The sequence below is a fragment of the Pinus tabuliformis genome, chromosome 3_2 (assembly GCF_031772625.1).
Source record: "Pinus tabuliformis cultivar Carrire ecotype Pingquan chromosome 3_2, CPIR1, whole genome shotgun sequence".
Taxonomy (NCBI): Eukaryota; Viridiplantae; Streptophyta; class Pinopsida; order Pinales; family Pinaceae; genus Pinus; species Pinus tabuliformis.
Window position 1 is genome coordinate 351,729,884 of NC_142302.1, and position 22,303 is coordinate 351,752,186.

General features: G+C 36.7%; 1 protein-coding gene across 4 annotated transcripts in view; it reads left to right on the top strand.

Annotated features, from left to right (window-relative positions):
* The window catches only part of LOC149180914 (shaggy-related protein kinase kappa-like), a 228,951-nt gene extending 221,044 nt beyond the window's left edge, over window positions 1-7,907 (top strand). For all 4 annotated transcript variants that reach the window (XM_089416387.1, XM_089416388.1, XM_089416385.1 and 1 more), the window contains exons 11-13: window positions 6,804-6,887; window positions 7,026-7,128; window positions 7,226-7,907. In XM_089416387.1, coding sequence (XP_089272513.1) covers window positions 6,804-6,887; window positions 7,026-7,128; window positions 7,226-7,314 — 276 coding nt within the window. In that variant the 3' untranslated portion in view covers window positions 7,315-7,907. The remainder of the gene's footprint in view (window positions 1-6,803; window positions 6,888-7,025; window positions 7,129-7,225) is intronic.
* Window positions 7,908-22,303: the final 14,396 nt, after the last annotated feature.

Sequence of the window (22,303 nt, forward strand, 5' to 3'; positions counted from 1 at the left end):
GATGGGTTATCGATCCAACTGATCTTATGAGAACTCTTCAGTTTGAAAATGATGTTGTACAAGTTGTACAATTATGAATACCTTCTTAGTTATGAGAGAGTGTTGGAAATGTAACTAGTTTCGGTCTTCATAATTGTTTTTGTGCTCATTTCAATCTGTATCTTATGTAACAAACAAAAAGAAAAGAAAAAGTTATTATTATAAAGCATGGGTTTCATGCTCATTATTGATGGTCTTCTAGGTAAAAACATGTTCTTCATGCTTCTAGGGTTTGTTAGGTCATAAGATTTATTGTCATGAGTCAAAGGAGTCAACATCATGTTTATAAAACCCTTCCAGGCAAAATATATCTTGCAAAATAATTTATTTTTGAGTTTAGAAAGTTTGGGAAACCTCCAAAATACAAGTCGGCCTTGACAACTTCAAGTCGGCCTAAAGGAGGGAATTCGACCCCCTAGAAAGGCTATAAATACAAGTAGTTCGACCTCATATGGCACTCACTCATCATCAAGTTCGATCTCAAAAGAAAAAGTTTGATCTAGGGAAAGAAGAGACAAGGAAGAAAGAGCGAAGGTCTAGAAGACAAAAGGAATCCAAGAAGAGAAGAACAAATTTGTTTTTGGGCTCTTTCTCTCTCTCTCTCTCACACGTGTGAAAAACTAGGGTTTCTGTGGCTACAAAAGAGGTCGAAATAACAGGTCCATGTTGCAGTTGGACAAAGTGCAGTACTAAGTTACTGGGAGAAGGAATATTTTGTCTTGTCTTTGTTGACCGTAGGAGTTGTCTTGCTCAAAGAAGGATCTCTTGAAGAAGTTGGATTGGGGTTTCTACAACAGCGTCAGGGCCGAAGTTGCAGGTCAAAGTAGCAATACTAAAGGTGGGAATTCGAAGTTGCAGTTTGAAGCTGGTTGGTGCTATATCAAAGAAGGACTTATTGGAAGGGATGCCTTCATACTTGGAGGAGGAATTGGTCTAGGGTTTGGGTCTTTTGTTGTCTCATCTAAAGCAAATTATATAAGAAGAGAAGAGTTTCTGGGTTTTCCCCTTGGAGTGGTTTTGTTGTGGCTTGGAGCCTAATATCTTTGCCCACTATTGTTTTGTTTTTGATATTTGTTTGATGAAGAAGATCTAATAAAGAAACGCAAGAAGAATAATAAAGTTCACAAACAAGTATTAAGGTTAAGGAAAATTGGAATTAATCGCTGCCACATCTATTTTCCAACACTGGTAGAAATCTAAGATGGCATTCCACATCTTATATGTTGTCTTTTTCCCATGGAGATGAGGGATAATATGGTCTCTAACCCCCTCAAGAATGATCCTCTTGGCCTTGGTGTTACTTTTATTATGCTGGATCAATTGTTGGGCATGTTGAGGTGGAGCTATTTGTTGCTTGACAAATTCTAGCACCCCATTATCTTTCGACACCACTGAGATCCGCTCCTTCCATGAGAAGAAGTTCAAGGCTCCCTCTAAATAGTGATCTGGTTAGTCCTTGGAACGCCATATTGCTATCCAAAGATAATTCTCTTCAAAACTCTAACGCAAGCCTTCTACCTAATTTGCGCTCTTAATTGACTAATAAATTTGGTGCTGGTATTTATGTTGATCTCTGCTCTCTGATACCATGTTAAATTTCCATGAAACTCTGCAATTACTTAGATGAATAAGTGAAAATTGAAACCCAATTTGCTTTCACCAAGATACATAGTTTCTTAACAACTTATAAACAACGAAAAATAATTGAGAGATAAAAACTCAATCACACAAATTGACACACTTGTTTACCCAGGAAATCCAAATGGGAAAGGTTGCCTTTTTTGTTTTGTTTTTTTTATTGATTGTTCTTAAGAATTTGGATCTATTACAAAGCAATCTGTCTCTGAGAAAGCGTTTTGCTACTTCTCACTAATCTCAACTGATACAATTGATCTCGGCCTACCTTGATCACTGCTTAGTCTCGACCCTCTAGCACACAACTATTCCCCTACTGGATAGCCTTGAATTGTCCTTGCAATCCCTGATCCCTACTCCTTGATCTTTGCACACTAGAAGCTTCTTGATCTTTGTGCACTTGGGCTTATTTCCTTGCGCACTAGGTCCCTATTTCTTAGCGCACTAGATCCCTATTTCCTTATGCAAAGTAACTCCTAATCTCTAGCGCAAATCCTCCTATTTTCTTGTGGACTTGTGGTCTCCTATTTCTTAGGACACAAGCTCTCAATTCTGTGCACTCCACAATCAAAGAATGATCTCACAAACTCATGAACAAACTTGTGATTTCTTGTGCCTTTGTCCACCTTTTTATAGACCCAATTCGAGCATGCAAGGAAGACTCAATTTAATTTTAGAATTCGAGTTCTGGTAGCAAGTTAACTAAAAGTACAACTGATTCTCTCCCAAATCAACACTTGGAGTCTTAACTCGTTCTTCCTTCAATCAAGAGTGAAGATTAACTCGCTCTAACTGAACTTATAACTGCGACCTCGTTCTGTAGTCAAACTGATGAAGACTTCACTTAAGTGAAGCTCCAACTCTACGCATGCCATCTTGATGATCCTTCTAGTAAACTAGAAATAAACTCATTCTCACTGAAGTTTAACTCATGAGCTCGCACTCATGCTAGAGAAAGACAAATCGAAGTCTTCACTGGCTAAGGCACAAGCCATAAGACCTTTACTCACTACATTTTCAACATCCAGGCAAATCTACTCCAAGGGGTCATATCCCGCCTTCCGCACTAGTTAGAGCCTAATCTTGAGGGCATCGAGGTGAATTGACCTTGTGACCTCCCAATAGTGAGGTGCTTTAGCAACAAGACCTCAACCAATTGAGCTAACCCTTCAAGGCTAAATACATTAAAAAAAATTAAATACCAATTCAAAATAAATAAATAAAATTGAATAAATATATTTTCAAACATTATTCACACTTTATATGCTAAATTAAATAAAAAATTATAATTCATTACATAGATATATATTCATCTTAATATAGAAACCCACATACACTAATTTAATTAATATATTGTAGACATGGAACCATGTAATCCATATATATATATTCATATTATATACATAAATCCACCGACACTAATTTAATGAATATATGGTAGACATAGAACCATGTAATCCATATATTAGTTTATATCAGATATATTAATTAAAATGATATATAAATACCCATTAACGACCTATGCTAGTTAAATTAATACGGGGTACTCATATATTAGTTTCAGTTTCACGTATTCTTTATATTAGTTAGATTATATTCATATATTAATTTAACTAATGTAATACATGGAATGCCCTTTATATATTAGTTAAAGTTAAATTTATATATGGATAAATGATTTATACATGGTTCTTATCTTATGTATCTATATATATTAGTTTGATTTTGTGATGATGATAATGATGGTTAATGTCTACTTAGACCAAACTTTGGTTTATTGGATCTAAAGAAACAAATTATTTAGTTTGATTTAAAATTTTATTCCTATGCTCAAAAAGTTTGGAGAGAAGCCTGTCGAGTTCACTGTAATTTTGACAACGTAAAAGGCTAGGAAGGTCAGTATTGCAACAAAGGTTTTGAAACCGAGATCTAATGTGGTTGTAAGCGGGGCACTTTAAGAGGAAGTGATTTTCATCTTGATGTTCATATTTTCACGGAGATGACAGAACCTTTCCATCCATGGTGTTTTAGGAACTGGCCAATGACCCGTTTCACTATGGAGCTCATGAGAGTTCATTCTAATCTTGGCTATATTAATTTTCTTCTTTGAGCTAGTTAAAACAGAGAGATACTTTTAATTTTCTAGGGTGGGGTTGATGACCTCCTTATAATATCTTAATTTTCTTTTAGCTGCTAAATCTTTCTCACACCACATTTTTCTTTGAACTTAGAAGTAACAATATTTTTAATGTTATTAATGTTTTGCAATGCAACATTCTCGTCGATCTCCCAATGGTTTAACGAGGCCCTGGTGTCTTTATACCAACCTGGTTTGAGCCTTAGGTGGTTTTGACTGGAATTTAAAGCTAGCTTAGGAAGTCTATGGTCTCCTATGTTATTGAGTTTGTGCTTGTACAACAAAAGCCTAGTCATAGCTAGTCTCTCGATAGGGGAAAGACCCACTTCTATAAGGAGAATATGATAGGGTGTGTTGCTTTTAATTTTAAAGTTATATGTTATAAAACGCTTTTGGATTTGCTCAATCTTTATTCATATAGTCCATGTTATGAATTATATATTATTTTTTAAATAGTAACATTTTATATGCTTCAAATTTTAAAAAATCAATGTTATGAATTATATATTATTTTTTAAGTAGTAACATTTTATATGCTTCAAATTATGGATGGTAATTTAGTAGTACTACATTTATTATTAAAAATAATTTATATTCCCAAAAATACTTTTATTTGTAATGAGTAGTGGGCTTCTTTATTAATTTATATTTAAAGATTTCTTTAATTGAACTTAACCATAATTATATAGATATTATATAATTGTAGTGCAAGAGGTGGTTTGTAAATATATTTTAGACCTCAATAATTTATTAATTTATATTTAAAGATTTCTTTAATTGAACTTAACCATAATTATATAGATATTATATAATTGTAGTGCAAGAGGTGGTTTGTAAATATATTTTAGACCTCAATAATTACCTGAATCACATTGAATAATCCAATCTAATGGTTCTCAGTAGGAGCTTTTATTAATTTATATTTAAAGATTTCTTTAATTGAACTTAACCATAATTATATAGATATTATATAATTGTAGTGCAAGAGGTGGTTTGTAAATATATTTTAGACCTCAATAATTACCTGAATCACATTGAATAATCCAATCTAATGGTTCTCAGTAGGAGCTCTAAAATGTTATATAAGTAGACGTGACGAATGATTCACAGTGATGGGCTGGAAAGGACACAGCACCACTAGATTGACATGCCAAGAACAACATTTATCAAATGCTAGCATTTGTCCAACGATCAGATACAATGGATATGCACTATGATGCCCACTCATCTATAAACCATCCTAGAGTGCTGCGGACTTTGGCTTTTTTCCTTGTTTAGTGACACAATTCCATCTCCTCATTCTTGGAGCTGTAATCGTCGATGGTTATACTGGAAGAGCACATTGATTGGTATACGATATGGATAGATGAACCTCAACGATTTTGCATCCATGTCATCCCTAAAGTCAATATTGAGGATTGTGCTGCCTCTTAGGCTCTTTAACTAACAATGGTAGAATGTGCTTTAACTAACCATGGTAGAATGTGACTACGGTAGCAGTCCTCCAAGCTATCAGTAATCTGCTTTCCTAAAAAAATAATTAAGAAGCCCACTCAAAACCCTAACTAAAGATGAATAAAACCACAAGGCTCTTTAACTAACAATGTTAGAATGTGCTTTATCTAACCATGGTAGAATGTGACTATGGTAGCAGTCCTCCAAGCTATCAGTAATCTGCTTTCCTAAAAAAATAATTAAGAAGCCCACTCAAAACCCTAACTAAAGATGAATAAAACCTGTAACTAAAGATGAATAAAACCACAAATAGTATGAGAAAATAGTTGTCACAAGGTTTTGATACTTCCCTTACCCTTGCTCCATGCCATGGTGACACCCTGAAAGGTTAATATACCTCAAAAATAAAAATAAACGAGTGTACAGGGACGAGTGTACAGGGAGTGCCAAAGGAGCACATTGGGAGCACACTTCAGAATGGATTTCTGGAACGGACTCGGGAACATTTTTTGGGGTGGAAGTGCACTCTCAGGAGTGCTCTTGGGATCACTCCGGCAACACTTTCGTCCAGAGTGCGAACATGGTGCGGTGAGAATTGATTCTGGTATCATTGATTATGTCTCGAAACTTTAATTTATGCAGAAGAGAAGCCTTTAGTTTATGTATCTTGACGTAATTTTGCCAATATGAATCCTTGCATGCAATATAAATGAAAAAGACTTTATTTGGTGTCTAATTGTTTGTATTTACATTGATACGAACGTTATTATTTTTTAAGTTTTTTTTTTTTTAATATTTGATGCTTTTTATTCATCCAAGTCCAAGCCCATGCATAATTTTTGCCCTTTTCGAATCCAAGTCCGATAGCTTTGATCTTGATAGTAACAACTGAGGGTCACTATCAAGTCTGGCTCATACATGAACTTGTCTAGATTCTAGACTCTATATTCTGTAATCTGAAAGTTGAACTGCACCCAAGGACAATCCTTTTCAGGAAAGTTGTTCGTAACCTCGTGGATCTTTTTCCTTGACATTTGGTATTATTAGATATCATGTTGGACTCCTGAGCGAAATGGGATAGGAAGGGTGGGATCTGGGCATTTTATGTTGATAGCCTGGCCTGATATCAACTACCACCACCTGTTCCCATCATCATGGATAGGAAATTCGAAGCTTTGGATAAACAACCACAAGTAGCCTGATTAAGTGGACGAAAATGGAACTGCAAATTTGTGCCTTCCGACTTGAACAAGTTACCATTTGACTACAAGTACAATCCCAAACCCCAAGAATAGTCAATATTGCGAATTGAGATTCATGTTATGCGGAGGATGTTACATTCTTTCATAGACTATAAGCACGTGTGCGAGAGCATCAGATCTTATACATTCTTCAAAATTGGAAATTTTGTTTAAAGAAAGCAAGAACTAACTATTCCTAAATTGATGGATAAGATTTGAACTGGTTCGTTTATTGATAGAATACAAAGGAGGGATCATTGCTGTAGCGTCTTATGCGGTAACATCCTTGATGTCAGGTATTCCAAAAACGCTTACCTCCAGAAGCAGTGGATTTGGTAAGCAGGCTGTTACAGTATTCGCCTAATCTTCGTTGCACTGCTGTAAGTCATAATTGCTATTTTGTAATTTTATGTCATTAGCATGCATGTAGTGTATTCCTGTACACGTTAGGATCTTTTTGGTGCAACTAATCGTTTGCTCAGATGTGAGCTTTATGCATGTATTACTATGATCCACAGCTGGATGCTTGCATCCACCCGTTCTTTGATGAGTTGCGAGATCCTAACACTCGCCTACCTAATGGTCGACCTTTGCCTCCATTGTTCAACTTCAAACCCCAAGGTATACTTTTCATGTTAAAATGCTTGTTACTAGAGTTTTTCTTATAGATCTGCTTAACTCATGTAGGAGTATCTGAGTTCTTAAATTTTACTTTCAGAGTTGGCCGGTATCCCTCCGGATACTCTGGAAAGGCTCATTCCTGAACATGCGCGGAAGCAGAATTTATTTATGGCCCTACACACATAGGTCTCAAGGATAATGGTCCAGATGTTTAATTGTGGCCTATTGTGTGATTTGAAGGTTCGATGAAAAAATAAAGATTTCCTCACTCGTTTCTAGCTCGTCTAGATAACTGAGTGGTGCCTAGCAGATTTGTCGCATCCTCTCTGCTCACATTTTCAACAGATGGGCCATGTGAGATGTGCATCCTAGCAGCTGGTTTTGGTATTCTGCTAGTTTTGCAAGTAGAAAAATTCTCTCTTCCAAAGCTTTCTGGAAGACCTGCCTTTTCATTTTAGTATGTGTTGTGAAGGTGTATAGGACAATGGTTAGGTTCTATGTGTCTGTGACAACCTATGCCAAAATAATAGGGATTGAGATCCCTTAAGCTTTCTAGTTTTGATTTCTGACATGACAAAATATATGTGCTTGTAACATGTTTTGCAACTGTTTTATCATTTATGATACTGACTGGTAGTAACTATGTTTATTTTCTGCCAATGGTTAGCAGTTGCTATATTGCAGAAGTTCCAACAGATTTTTTCTGTATGTATGTTCGATTGTACCAGTAAGTTGTGGAAGGAACTTTGCTAATTGTACACTTATCTCATTCTTTTTTATACTGCTGGCAGTTTATCTAGAATATCTACAGGGTAGAATCATGACACTTGTTTGATTGACCTTTTATCAATTTTCCTGTCACTGATATGCGTGATAATTCGATTTTTGTAGATTGGCATTTCGTTAGCTTTTACCTTGTAGTTTGTAGAGATTATCATAGTATTGTTTTATTTCATTTATTGTCTTGTATGTTTTTAGGAAGAGGCTATCAAGATTTTATATATCCTATGAAACATTACATTTGGTTTTGCAAGTCATTTGTTAAGCAAGACAGGGAATGTTGTTACGGAGAAGCTACCAAGATTTTATGTATTCCATGAAGCATTAAATTTGGTTTTTACAACTTATTTGTTAAAGAAGGCAGTGATTGCTATTTGAAATGATATGGAATTGAAGATTCCTATCCTGTTTTAATGCATCCTATGAATAAATATCTAGCAAAATAATTTCTTTAAGACCACATAATGAAACAACATGTGAACGGGAAGAATGAGGAACACGGTGATAAGGTGACACATTTATGCATGCTTCAAAGACTACAGAACGAAACATCACGTGAACCAGAAAATGAGGAACATAGGGTGATCAGGTGAGCAAACAATGACACAAATAATTACGCAGGATGATAAGCGAGCACGCATTTACACCAAATCGTTACATATGGTGATAAAGTTTACAATACATGCAATGCAGGTTCATGCTATGAATCTTTAAAGGCTCAGGCTCATTTCATGTCGAGTTACTTAGATCATGTCCTTTAGGTTCAGATGATGACCTTGAGGAAGGCTGTGCTCTACCGCTTAATATGGGGAGTTGTAGTAGTGTCTGTAAATTAGTATAGATATTTCTTATCCATGGATCTAACAAGCGCCCAATAGATCAAATCTCGAGGTCCAAATTACTATCATAGTGCAAAACTTGAAAAAATATTTGCATCTCGAGAGATTTGATTAGTGTTTGATAGATCTGTGGTTAATCTCTATATATACACCACGTGAAAATTTTCATTGTTTAAATTGCATTTTTGAATGTATAAATCAATTTAATGCGTTGAAAATCCCCTTAAGCAGTTGGATTGTGTAATTTACCTAGCTTAAACTTGCAATTCCAACAAATCTTTGCTAGATTTTAGACAAAAGTGACAGACTATATATATATATATATATATATAATATGTAAAATAATAAAATTATTTGAAATGTTTTAACCATAATATTTTTTTTTTTTTTTTCCATCTGCGCTATATATTATATACATAGTTTTTCTTTTAATAACTAACTATATATAATATGTATATAGTTGACATTGAAATCTTTTGCTTAATCTGTGGGTAGAAGAGATTTTTTTTTTGCAAACTACTATATTTGAAATACATGTTAATATTATTTAAAAATGCATATTGAAACTTTTTTATTTATGACTTATATTCAATTTATTATTAAAAATTTGAACGAATTACCTATATATATATATAATTTTCAGAACAGCAAAAAATAGAAAAGGCCAAAGAAGTTATAAAATACTACTTTTTATTTTTCTTTTTCAATGCCAACATATACTTTAATCCTTTAATAAGCTAATCCTTTAATCCTTTAATATGCTAATTGCAAGTCAAAACATTATTAAATATTACATTAGTATTGGTTGAATTAATCAAGTCAAATTTGTTTATTATGTGATTATAAACTCGAATAATTCCTTGTACATAGTCAATAAAAAACTTCCCACGTATCTTTGATTCTTCTACAAATTGAGTAGTGCATGGTGTGAGATCCTTGTAACCAGGGAGGCTTCTTGTTGCTTCTCCTCTCTATCTTATTGCATTAATTATACAGTACCTTAGAGAGAAAAATTCCCATTCTAGTTGTGGTTCTTCTATTTCCCATGCCTCTACCATAAGTTCCTTCTTGTCAGCAACATCTAAGTCACTGTATCTCATAGAAGAAACTTGACCTATTGCATGTTGGAAGCTATTATAGTTGTATCACTGTGCTTGAGTGGTCATCTATTAGTTGGAATGTGCTTATATTTGCCTCGCTTTTTGGCTCAATTTGAGACCTAGGTCTACATGGTGTCCACTAAGGGGTTCACTATTGTCTAGGCATTGACATTTTCAATCCTCGTAGAGGGGAAGGTATCACTTGAACCACTATCTTGAGACATATCATGTAGGGCTCAAATGGTGTGACTAACACAACCATTTTCCATATTGATAACTATACTTAAATGAAAAATACCATTGCATGCCTCTTAACATCATATTGCAACTTCCTCCTACACATTTAACTAGTGAACAATACCATCAAGATCATTATATATCTAAATCTATGTATGCAATATAGGCTATGCAATTATATTTTCATTGAACGTAATGGATAAAGGACAAAATATCATCACCATACAACACAAAGGAAACCATAAATTGAAAAAGATGTCTCATTCCAGACTTTGACATGTTCCAATACATCTTTCCATATTATTCATTCACTCACTAAGATGCAATAGTACTACTATGGATCCAAATCATGACACAACTAACATCTGCAGTCCAAATCATTCAATGCCTTTAAATGTATACACTTGTACCAGGAGGTGGGAGGACTCATTCAAACTCAAAAACTGTTAGTTTACTTTTAATTCTTCATTTATGGATTAATTGACATCTTTAATAATTTTTGCCAAGTGCCTTTAGCATTTCACCACTCTAGGCTTAAATCACCTGAAGTCATCATAAGACCTTGGTTTCTATTTTCTGTTGTCTTTGATACACTTTTTTACTGTCAGTGAGCTTCACTCCGAGTGGTGTAACTCATATCTTTGTCTTTTGAGTTGTCACCAAAGTGTCCTCTAGCAAAAGGGGGCCACCAAGTGATCCATAAACCGCCGTGGATATTCCACTGAACAGTTCATCACAACAGATATGATAATATTATATTAAAAATATGAGATTCTACACTATTACAGTTTTATTTAATTTCTAGATCTATAAAATTAACTGTAATTAGTGCATGCATGTAAAAGTAAATCAAATGGAAAAGTAGAGAAAAAAAAAATAAGCCCACACACACATAATACATAAGATATGCTCTCTAGGAAAACCTTTCGGGAGAAAACCCAGTTGGAAGGTGAGGCTGCTTCGTTTTCTTTCTCTGTCTGGAAATATGGCTGCAGATACAAAGAAGTAATGTCTGTGGCCCGTGGGCTGCTATAGTGCACAAATATTAACTGTAATTAGTGCATGCATGTAAAAGTAAATCAAACGGAAAAGTAGAGAACGAAAAAATAAGCCCCCACACACATAATACATAAGATATGCTCTCTAGGAAAACCTTTCGGGAGAAAATCCAGTTGGAAGGTGAGGCTGCTTCGCTTTCTTTCTCTGTCTGGAAATATGGCTGCAGATACAAAGAAGTAATTTCTGTGGCCCATGGGCTGCTATAGTGAACAAATCCTCTCTGTGTACTCTACCTCCTATCTCTCCTGGCTATCTTTTATCAACTATGGAACAAAATGCTCTCAAAATAATGGAATGCTTCTTCTTCCTAGTGGCTCGGTTATAACACAACCCGATAGTCTACTAGTGGTTAAGTTTGACTACATCAACTCTTAACTAGAGTTACAAATAGACTCTTCTAGAGTATTTTACATCACAAACACATGGTTAGCCCACATTCCATGAATAATGGGGGCTGGCATGACATCCTTCTGAACTATAGGTGTGAAAACATGAAGGTCAAGCTCTGAGTGAAATAACTTTTTCATACGGACTTTGATTGACGCGATTCTTGCCCCGTTGGAAAGCTCTATGTGTATAGAATAGCATGAAAAAGTGCGACGCTTAAGTGGCAAAGTTTTACCCCAAAAAAACATCATTTGATGCCTCAAAAAGCTCCCGGAAGGTTTTAGACCCCGTTTCGCCAAACTGGGTCCCGCTAGAAAAAATGGTCTCGTGAGCTGATTCCTCCACTTTTTCCACTCCAAATGCATCGAGATGGATGACAAAAAATATAATGATCCAATTCGGATCACACCTCGCCATTTTGGGAGGCTTTTGGTCCCCAAAAGCTTTTATTGAGTGAGGTGAGGAAATGTTTCCTCCACCTTCTCTCTCGTGTACCATATAGCTTTGCTTGAAAGTTGTCCCTTCAACCCAATCTGTGAAAGGTCTTGTTGCCCTTGTCTTGTAGTTTTGTACTTCTTTTGCAAAACTGTATCTTTTGCCAACTCTGCTTGAGCTTCTGGTGCCAAATCCTCCACAGAAGGAAGAACCTGTTCCTTTTCCTGATCTATAGCATGGAAGGCTCATAGAGTTTCAAATTCTCTACATTTACAATTGAGTAAATGTGCATATATGGTGGTACACTTAGTCAATAGGCATTATCACCCACCTTTTCTAGTATCTCAAAGGGACCATACCTTAGAGCCTTGGTTTTCTTACCAAGCCCCTGCAACCTCTCCTTGTTCAACTATAGCCATACTCTGTTTCCCACCTTGAATGATTTCTCTGTTCTGTGCTGATCATGACTAACCTTATACCTCACCTGCGACTTCTGTAGTGTTTCCTGTACATGTAGATCGATTTGCTTGATCTCCTCTATAATTTTTTCAGCCCTCAAAGCAGCTCTTGTAAGGTCTTCCTTCACTACTCCTTGCTGCCCATATGCAATATCCAAAGGTGAAGGTGACAAATATCCAAAACAAGTTTCAAATGGGGACTTTCTTGTAGAAGTGTGGATAGCTTTGTTATAAGAATACTGTATATATACAAGATTTTCCTCCCAAGTCTTCGGATGCTTCTAGTTGTAACCCCTTAGAAGCTGCACCAAAGTCAAGTTGACTACTTTTGTATGCTCATCTGTCTGTGGATGGAATGCTGTAGATCTCTTCAACTTCGTGTCCATCTTCTCACACAATGTAGTCTAGAATGCATTGAGAAATCTTGTATCGCTGTCAGAAATGATGCTCCTTGGTATCCCAAAGTGTACCTAGACCTGTCCAAAGAACAATTTTGTTGCTTCTTGTCCGCTGATGGTCTTTTTACAGGGCATTAGAACACACATCTTGTTGAACCTGTCAACTACCACGAACAGGTAGTCATGTCCCTTCTTGGTTGTCGGTAAACCTCCCACAAAGTCCATGGAAATGCTTTCCCAAGGACAAGTAGGTACAAGTAAGGGATGATACAAACCCTGTTTCCTGTTGCTAGGCTTGCTGGTACAACAAAGCATGCATCTTCTTATGAACCTAGCTATCTGCTCTTGCATCTTGGGCTAATACACATACCTCTGCAAGTTAGCCACGATCTTCCCTACACCAAAGTGCCCTGCAACCTTGGAGGTGTGAGCCTTTCTAATCAACTGTAAACGCTCACCTTTAGGAACACATAGCTTATCCAGCTTATAGAGTAACCCATCTTGGAGATGGTAGTTAACGGTGTTGTCGCCATCGTACACATGACTCTGACTTTGCAACTGTTGATACACCTCCTTGAAGTCCTCATCTTCTAAATATGCCTCTCTATATACATCATGGGTGAATGGCTCCATGTGCATAAGAGTCCCCAAAGCTGTGGCCTTGAAAGCATATCAACCAACTTGTTTGTGCTACCCTTTTTATACTTGATCACCAAATGAAACTACTGCAAAAACCCCATCCACTTGTAATCCCTGGTATGTTGTAGCTTATTCCAAGCCTGCAGGAACTGTAACGGTTGGTGATCCGTGTGGATTATCGTCTCCTTTCCCATTAGATAGTGCTTCAACTTCTTCACATCTTGCACCATGGCATATAGATCCTTATCGTAGGTAGGGTAGTTAAGAGCTGCCCCATGAAATGGTTCAGAATGGTAGCAAACAAACCTTCCTCCTTGCATCAAGACAACTCCCATAACATACCCACTCACATCTGTCTCCACTTCGAAGGGCCGTTGCAAGTTTGGTAATGCCAAAACTAGTGCTTCACTGATCTTCTTCTTTAACTCATCGAAAGCCTTCTGCTGCCTTTTTCCTCACTGGAAAATCTTGCCACTCGTTGTTATGACGTGGAGTAGTGCTGCTACCACTGAAAACGAGGCTACGAATTTCCTCAGGTACTGTGCTGCTCCAATGAAACTCTGAATCTCAGTAACATTAGTAGGCACCAACCATTTCATGATGGCCACCACGTTGGAAGGATCTATCTTCAATTCTCCTCCACCAATCACATATCCCAAATACACCAAGGATTGCTGCACAAACTCACATTTCTTGAGATTTGCTAGTAGCTGGTGCTTCTTCAATGTTTCCAACCCCTGCGTCAAATGTGAAATATGCTCCTCCCAGGTAGCACTATATACTAGTATATCATCCAAATAGACAATAACAAATGAATCTATAAAAGGGCATAGTACATCATTCATTAATCTCATAAATGTAGCTGGTGCATTACATAGGCCAAAAGACATAACTAACCACTCATACAAACCTTGCCTAGTTTTGAAGGTGGTCTTCCATGTATTTTCTTATTTGACTTGAACCTGGTGATATCCAGATTTCAAGTCTAGCTTGGTGAAATACTTTGCTTGCTGCAACTGATCTCGTAGATCGTCTATCCTGGGCAGGGGGTATCTGTTCTTGAGCATGATTTATTCAATGCCATGTAATCTATACACATCCACCAAGTCCCATCCTTATTTGGCACAATGATGATGGGTGACCCACAAGGTGTACTCGGTCGAATGACAGCCTCTTCCAACAGCTGTTGCAACTGTTTCTTCACATCACTTGCTTCTATAACATATTGCCTGTACAACCTAATATTTGGCAATGGGGAGTCTGGCAATCGCTGGATCTCGTGCTCCACTTCTCTCTTAGGGGGTAACCCTTTAGGCTCTTGAAACACGTCCTTGTATGGCTGTAACAACTCCTCCAATTTCTATTTTTGTTTCTTAGTACACCCCTCTAGGGATGACTTGCCTCTTATTGACTCATCTACAAACTAACCTTCCATTAAAAACAATAAAACATACTACTTGCTGGAATTGATCAATTTCTTGGTTTGGTTGGCACTTACCAGTGAAATTTTCAACTTGCCTTTGTGCGCGTTGATGATGAACGCTTTTCCATCCTTAATGAGTCGGTACTAGTTATCTCTCCTCATGAATATTGCATCACGCATGTACATGTATGGATTCCCAAGCACGAATCCATATATATCAAGGGGAACCACATCCAGATCCACTTCATTAATAAAATCAACAGTGATAACAAATCTAATTTTGCACTGTTTTGTTACCTTCAGTTCTGCATCGTTATGTACCCATGCCAGTGGATATGGGTTTGGATGATCACAAACTTCCAACCCCAACTTCTTGACTAGATCTACTGCAATGAGATTTGCCTGTGATGCTGAGTCAAACAGAGAATCAATCTTCGTCTTCCTGACCTGTATCTTTACATGGAAGAGTTTGGTCATTTCTTTCTCTTCCTGTTGCTAAAGGCTACTCATATTCACCTCCTTCTGCACTGATGTACAAATGATATTCTCATCCACATATGAGATGCTTTCAATTTGGTTGCTCGAATCAGTGGCCATGAGATTCTTCTTCTTATTATCTTTCTTCTTGTTCTTCAGGTTTAGCTATGGATGCAACTTCCAACACTTCTCCTCTGTATGGCCATCAATGTTGCAGTGGTTGCTAGGATCTTTGCACTGGTGTGTTGTGGCTGTTGTCTTTTTATCTTTTCCCCCTTTTTGCTTCTTCTTCCCATCCTTAGAAGCATCTTTTTTCTCCTTTTGCTTCAATCCACTTGATTGCGCTCTTTTCAGGCCTATGTTCTCCAGGTATTGTGCCTGTACACAAGCCTCGTCCACCGTTTTGGGCTTGAACAACATCACTTGCTCATGCAGATGGCGGTGCAGACCCCCCAAATACTTGAGGAGTACATCTGGGTTCTTTGGAGAGATACCCAAAACTATAGCCATTTTTTTTTTAATTCTGTGGTGTACTTCTGCACGTTTTGACCCGACTTTTGCTTGAAGTAATGCAACCGGATCCACTGGTCTTCCACGCACCCAATGGGATAAAATTGTGACTTAATGAGGGTTTTGAAATCCTCCCACTTAGTCACTGGAGGTTCTCCCTCCAACCTCAGGGTTTTCGTGTGGCTCTCCCACCAAGTCAGTGCATCCCCCTCCAATTTCAGCGATGCGAATGAGATCTCTTGCCCTTCCTCGATCTCATGGACACTGAAATAAACTTCTAGTTATTGCAACCAGTGGTTCAGCTTCAGAGCATCGATCTCGCCGTGATATGGCTTGGTATCGACTTTTGCTTCCACTTTAAACAGGGATCGGTTCACAACACTCAAACTGGGTTGATGTTTTTCGGGTTCTTTCTTCGGCTAGTTATCTACGTCTTCCCGATCTCTCGATCCCTCTCCTGATTTGTCCTCTGCATTTGAACCCCCTTCTTCTCCAAATATCCCCAGCTTATTGCTTAGGGCCACCATGAGGAGGTTGACATTGCGGTTTATCTCCGTGACTTGTTCTTCGAGCCACGAAAACCTCACCTCTATAGGATCACGAGGTTCGTTTACAGATTCGTTGCCATGATTAGGGTTTACGATTTTAGTCCTCGCCAATCTAGATCTCTGCAATCTGCACAAAATACCCAAAGAAACCTTCTTTGATACCAAATGATCTGTAAACTGTCGTGGATATTCCACAGGACAGTTTGTCACAACAAATATGTTCATATTATATTAAAAATTTGAGATTCTACGCTATTATAGTTTTATTTAATTTCTAAATCTATAAAACTAACTATAATTACTGCATGCATGTAAAAGTAAATCAAACAGAAAAGTAGAGAATGACAAAATAAGCCCACACACACATAATACACAAGATATGCTCTATGGGAAACCCTTTTAGGAGAAAACCCAGCTGGAGGGTGAGGTTGCTTTGCTCTCTTTCTTTGTCTAGAAATATGGCTGCAGATATAAAGACGTAATGTCTGTGGCCCATGGGATGCTACATTGCACATATCCTCTCTTTGTGCTCAACCTCCTACCTCTCCTAGCTATCTTTGCTCAACTATGGAACAAAACGCTGTCGAAAGAACGGAATGCCTCTTCCTCCTCGTGGCCTGGTTATAACACAACCCGATAGCCTGATAGTGGTTAAGTTTGACTATATAAACTTTTAACTAGATTTATAAAATAGACTCTTCTAGAGTCTTTGACATCACAAACATGAGGCTAGCCCCTTTTCCATGAATAATGGGGTTTGACGCGGCATCCTCCCAAACTATAGGTGTGAAAACAAGGTCAACTTCTGAGTGGCATAAATTTTGTATACACACTTTGATTAATGCGATTATTGCGTCGTTGGAAAGTTCTCTGTGTGTAGAATAGGATGAAAAGGAGTGAGATTTATGCAGCAAAGTTTTAACCCAAAAAATGTTGTTTTATGCCTCAAAATGCTCCTGGAAGGTTTCAAACCCTGTTTCGCCAAACTGGGTCCCGCCAATAAAAACGGTCCTGTGAGCTGATTCCTCCACTTTTTCCACTCCAAATGCATCGAGATGGATGAAAAAATCGAATTCGGATCACCAAGATTCGTCCACGTATATTTTCTCTCTCTTGAATCAACCTAGGGTTGTTTTTCTAAATGAAGCATCCAAACTTTGGGACTAACTTAAGAACATATCCTTTGAATTGAAGAATTGATTCCATTTCCTTTGTCCATTTTCCTTCCAAAATGGTTATCTAAAAGAGCTATGCTTGTAATCTGAAATGGTTTTGTTCATTGGGATGATTATGTTGGCTAGTGAAGCTTTCAACAAAATTGTGGATTCTTTGTTACAAGAGTACTGTATATTTCAAGTAGCATTGGCTTGAGTTGGTGAAGGAGGGTTTGCACTTCTCTAGATGGTTTTAGAACAATGGGTCCAATTCTTTGTTACTGTGTTGAATTTCCTTTAGCTTCATCTCCTTTTGGCTTGAATACATGAGTTGATTGGCTTCATTGTGCCTCTAAACAATTTTTTTCCTATAATGGATCAATTGGTTTCTCTCATTTCTTGATAATTTGCACCCAATTTTGGATGGATCTATCTTTGCATCGTTCAATCACACCCTTAAGTTTCCCTTTCGTCTCTTCTATTGATAGGTGATTTGGTCAATGGTGTTCATTAGTTACAATGCATTTGACTCTATGGTATTTTCCATTACTAGTGACTCTTGTAGTGTGTGCTTGCACTCCCAGATGAGTTCCACTGCTTGATATACTTTCTCTACCATAGTAGCAAAGTATTCATCAAGAGCAAATATTCAGTCTCTATGTCTTCTTGTAGGGATATCTACATATGAACGAAATAAGCTCTAACAACTTCAGTTTCATCAGCCATAACCTATTTATCATGGCATAAAGCATCACATTCTTGCTGAGTCTCATCCCACTGCAATTGAAATTGATGACTGTCTATATGTATTTGCACATTGTTTGTGTGTAGATGATTTCATCCTTCTTTGGATCACCGTGGGTCTGTTGACCTTTCATTTTATTTTGTGGGGGGTTGACCTATTTGATTGTGAGGAATGGTTAACAAAGGAACAAATGGAGTGGTACTTGATGACCTTACCTTTCATTTTTATAATGAACCAATACTTGCATAGAGATCTTGGACCACCATCTCTTGGACATCTACTCTTTGAATGGTGGGTCTTGTCCTAAGATAAGTGGGTATGAGGCTACTTTATTGGGGTTTGGATTAATAACTCCACTAACTGCGTGACCTTTGCACCTTCTCTGTAGTACATGATCTCTCAAATATTGTGACTATTTATGGTGGTGTTACCTAAAAAGGTTTAGTGCTCAAAATTAGTTTTTTCCTATAAGGTCCACTTTAGGTTAAATTATGAAAATTAATCAAATGAAATATTTCTGTTGTAAATGGTTTGGATAAGTTTAATGGGGTCATTGATCATCACAAAGATAATATAATCCTATATTTTGTAGTCCCCTTTGGGGCCCACATTGAGTAAAAATATGCTTGACAACTAAATGTGGAAATTATGTGTGTAGAGTGGTTTGGACAACTTTATTAAAGTCGCCGATCATAATGGACTTTATGGAATCCAATTTTGAGCTATAAAGTGCAAGAATGTGTTCGACATAAGGCCAAATAATCTATGTAAACACAAGCACTGGTTCAAAGAGCTTCTTAAGCTCAATAATCATCTTGGAGCTCAATGGTCATCTCGGAGTTGATGAAATTCAATTCCAAGCTGTAGCAGTATGAAAAATGCAACTATTTAAAATTATCGTGAAGGTGCCAAGCTTCCAAATTCGTCTTAGAAAAGTACATTATAAAGGAAACCAAAGATATCATGAAACCAATTGTTGGAAATTTGTCTTAGAAAAGTACATTATAAAGGAAACCAAAGATATCATGAAACCAATTGTTGGAAAGTCTTCAATGTCCACTATGTTTTATCTTTGACAGCACACCATTTTGACTTCCTAGGCAAGACAAAACATTATGAATCTAAAAAACTAACGACTTCCTAGGCAAGACAAAACAATATCAATCTCAAAAACTATCGAGGCACATTTTTAATGGTTGTTTGGGAGTTTTCTATGCAAAGTTCACCTACACTATTCTCTTTACTTTGGTTTGCTGACTTAGAAATCATCTTAAGAAATTGTTGATGGGGTTATGGACCATGGATGATGCAGTTTATTTGGCCTCATGCAAAGCACACGAACAAAGAAAAAGTTATGAACACTAACCACACTCATATTCTGAGTTATTTTGGAGTTCAAAATCCAACATTGAGACGTCTTTTTAAGGTCGGGTGCAATGACTTTTTGCCTCAATTTTTAGATCTTGAAACACATCACAAAGGGAGAACGTTGTGGATGTATTTTTCACATAAAATATTTGCCTCCAAAATTACAGCAACACATTTTTCATATTCACTTTGCTGTAATTCTAAAAAAAAAAATCCAAGTTTATGTGAATTAAAATTTATATATAAAATTTTATGATCAAAATCTATAATGAGAAAATTGTACTATTTCAACCATTTATTTCTTCGACTACATAATGATGGACTAGACCTATGATGAAATCTAGTGGTTGTCATTATAACATCAAAAATATGTCCAACGAAAATTTATGACTTCGTAAAAAATAAAACTCCACAAAGGTGAAAGAACCATGATAAGTTGGGGGACCATTTAGTCGTGACTTGCGACTTGAATCTCATAGGGTTCAAGGTCCCAAGTTTCGACGACCTCCCAATTCATATTACACCAAGTCATCAACATTAAAAGTTTGGAATTTCCAAATGGCTTGAGGGATGAATACCAAATGCATTCAAGTGAAGGCTGGTCGCCAAACAATGCGAGGCTGAATCTAGTGTTGTCAAACGCCTGAAGGCCAAAGATTATCACCACGACCTTGTCCTATTGGCCTGTCTTAAGGCGAAGGCGCTTGTACCTTATAGGATGAAATCCACAACCACAATTTAAACAATTTTGAGGCCATCAAAGCAGCCTTAAGTTAATTACACAAAGGAAACAAATGGCTAGGCTGAACTCATGACCTTCTCTATGTTGCCAACTTGGTCAAACAACAAAGTTCAAGCCATAAAAGGTGAACTACCCATATATATATATATATATATATATATATATATATATATATATATTGCTTATGAACGTCAACTTAGTAGCTCATGACTAAATGGGTGAATTTAATTGCTCAAAGAGAAATGTTGAGGCCAGAATGGGGGCGCAGTTCTAAATCAATTTACACCAGTAATATTTAAATCGCTCATGGAACACTTTTCTAAATGTAGTGAGCGCTTGTAATAGATACATAAATTCAAACAACAGTGCTGGAAAAATTGTGAGTTTTCGCCTGTATTTCAGGAAACACATAGCCAAATAAATGTACAACTTGCATCATTCACAACAGTCAAATATTTGTAATTTCATAACTAATTGAACAACATTCATATTGCCAGTATTCGATACAACCATAATTCATAATTCATATTATATCATTACCAAAGGCCACAATACGTTCTAGTAAACAAATGTAAAGTCTAAGACTTCCTGAATTTCATAGTTACAATACTAATTAAATGTCCCAAGCACAAAATTTTGGTATTTGTCACAACATGTGAGGTAAGTGGAAAATTATAAATTCTTCAGCACAATTAGAAATTCAAATGAAATCAAACATCTCAGTTAGATTGTTCATTGCAAATATATAGAAAGTTATGTGTTCATGCATCATTCACTCAGAGGCACATATACAAGAAATTGCCATCACAACTAAACATAACCAACCTTTCATAAAACAATCAACGTGGACCATGTTACTTATCTAATTGATTCAATTCCTATTGGTTACTGGAAAAGAGTTCCCACTAACATCGCAACCATGTATTTGTTATGTTGATAATTGTCCCATATCGAACCACCCTTAAGCTAGGTGTAGAGTCCAAGCAACTAAATTCACAGGTAACATTGGCTAGATTGGGAGAACGATATCACTTGTAGGTGGTTTAACAACAATCTGACACACATTGGTTGTTTCACAGTTGCAGCAAGCACTAATGGTTTAATAGCCAACTGTGAGCACTAGAGATTCTTTGTATTGGTGGTTTCATAGCTCGAGACAAACAAACAATGGTGGTTTCACAGTCTCAACAAGAATCGATAGTTTCACAGTCTCAACAAGCACCCTACATTTTCAATTCAATCTCCCTCTGTGCCTAAATTGGTAACGCTAGGTAAAAGCTCAGGATAGATTGGTGGTCCAATTCAGGTTGAATGCTACCTATGAGATTCACACCCACACTTACTCTCCATGAGTTTCTCCAAAGGAGAGTCAAACCTTGTCCGAGTATGGGCCAACATATTTATGGCAGTATAGTTATGTCCTTAGTATGGTCAAGAGGGCACCAATTCCCCCCACTATTCCTTCCTCTGTACACTACCTCTTCATCTCCTGAAATGAGGAGGTCGAGATCGAGCCTGGAATTTGACATTCTGCATAACATTTTTTCCATTTTTAAACGTATTTGACATGGATAGAAAATTTTGGAACGTCACTTTTGACTGGTAAAAATATTTTGAAACCTTCAATTTGATGTCTAAATATTTAAGTTGTCCATCATAAATTATAACAAGTGATTTAGATGGAGGGTAAGTTTGGCAATCTATTTAGTTAGAACACCTATTTTTTGTCACCATTCTTTTGTGGATTGGCTGCAAATGAGATACTTACAGACACAAAAAGGGAATACTAAGAAATATTAGAATGATTAAAGTAGTGACATTGTCTACTTTGACATACATTTCATAAAGTAGTGAGTTACTATGATTTATTTTTCTA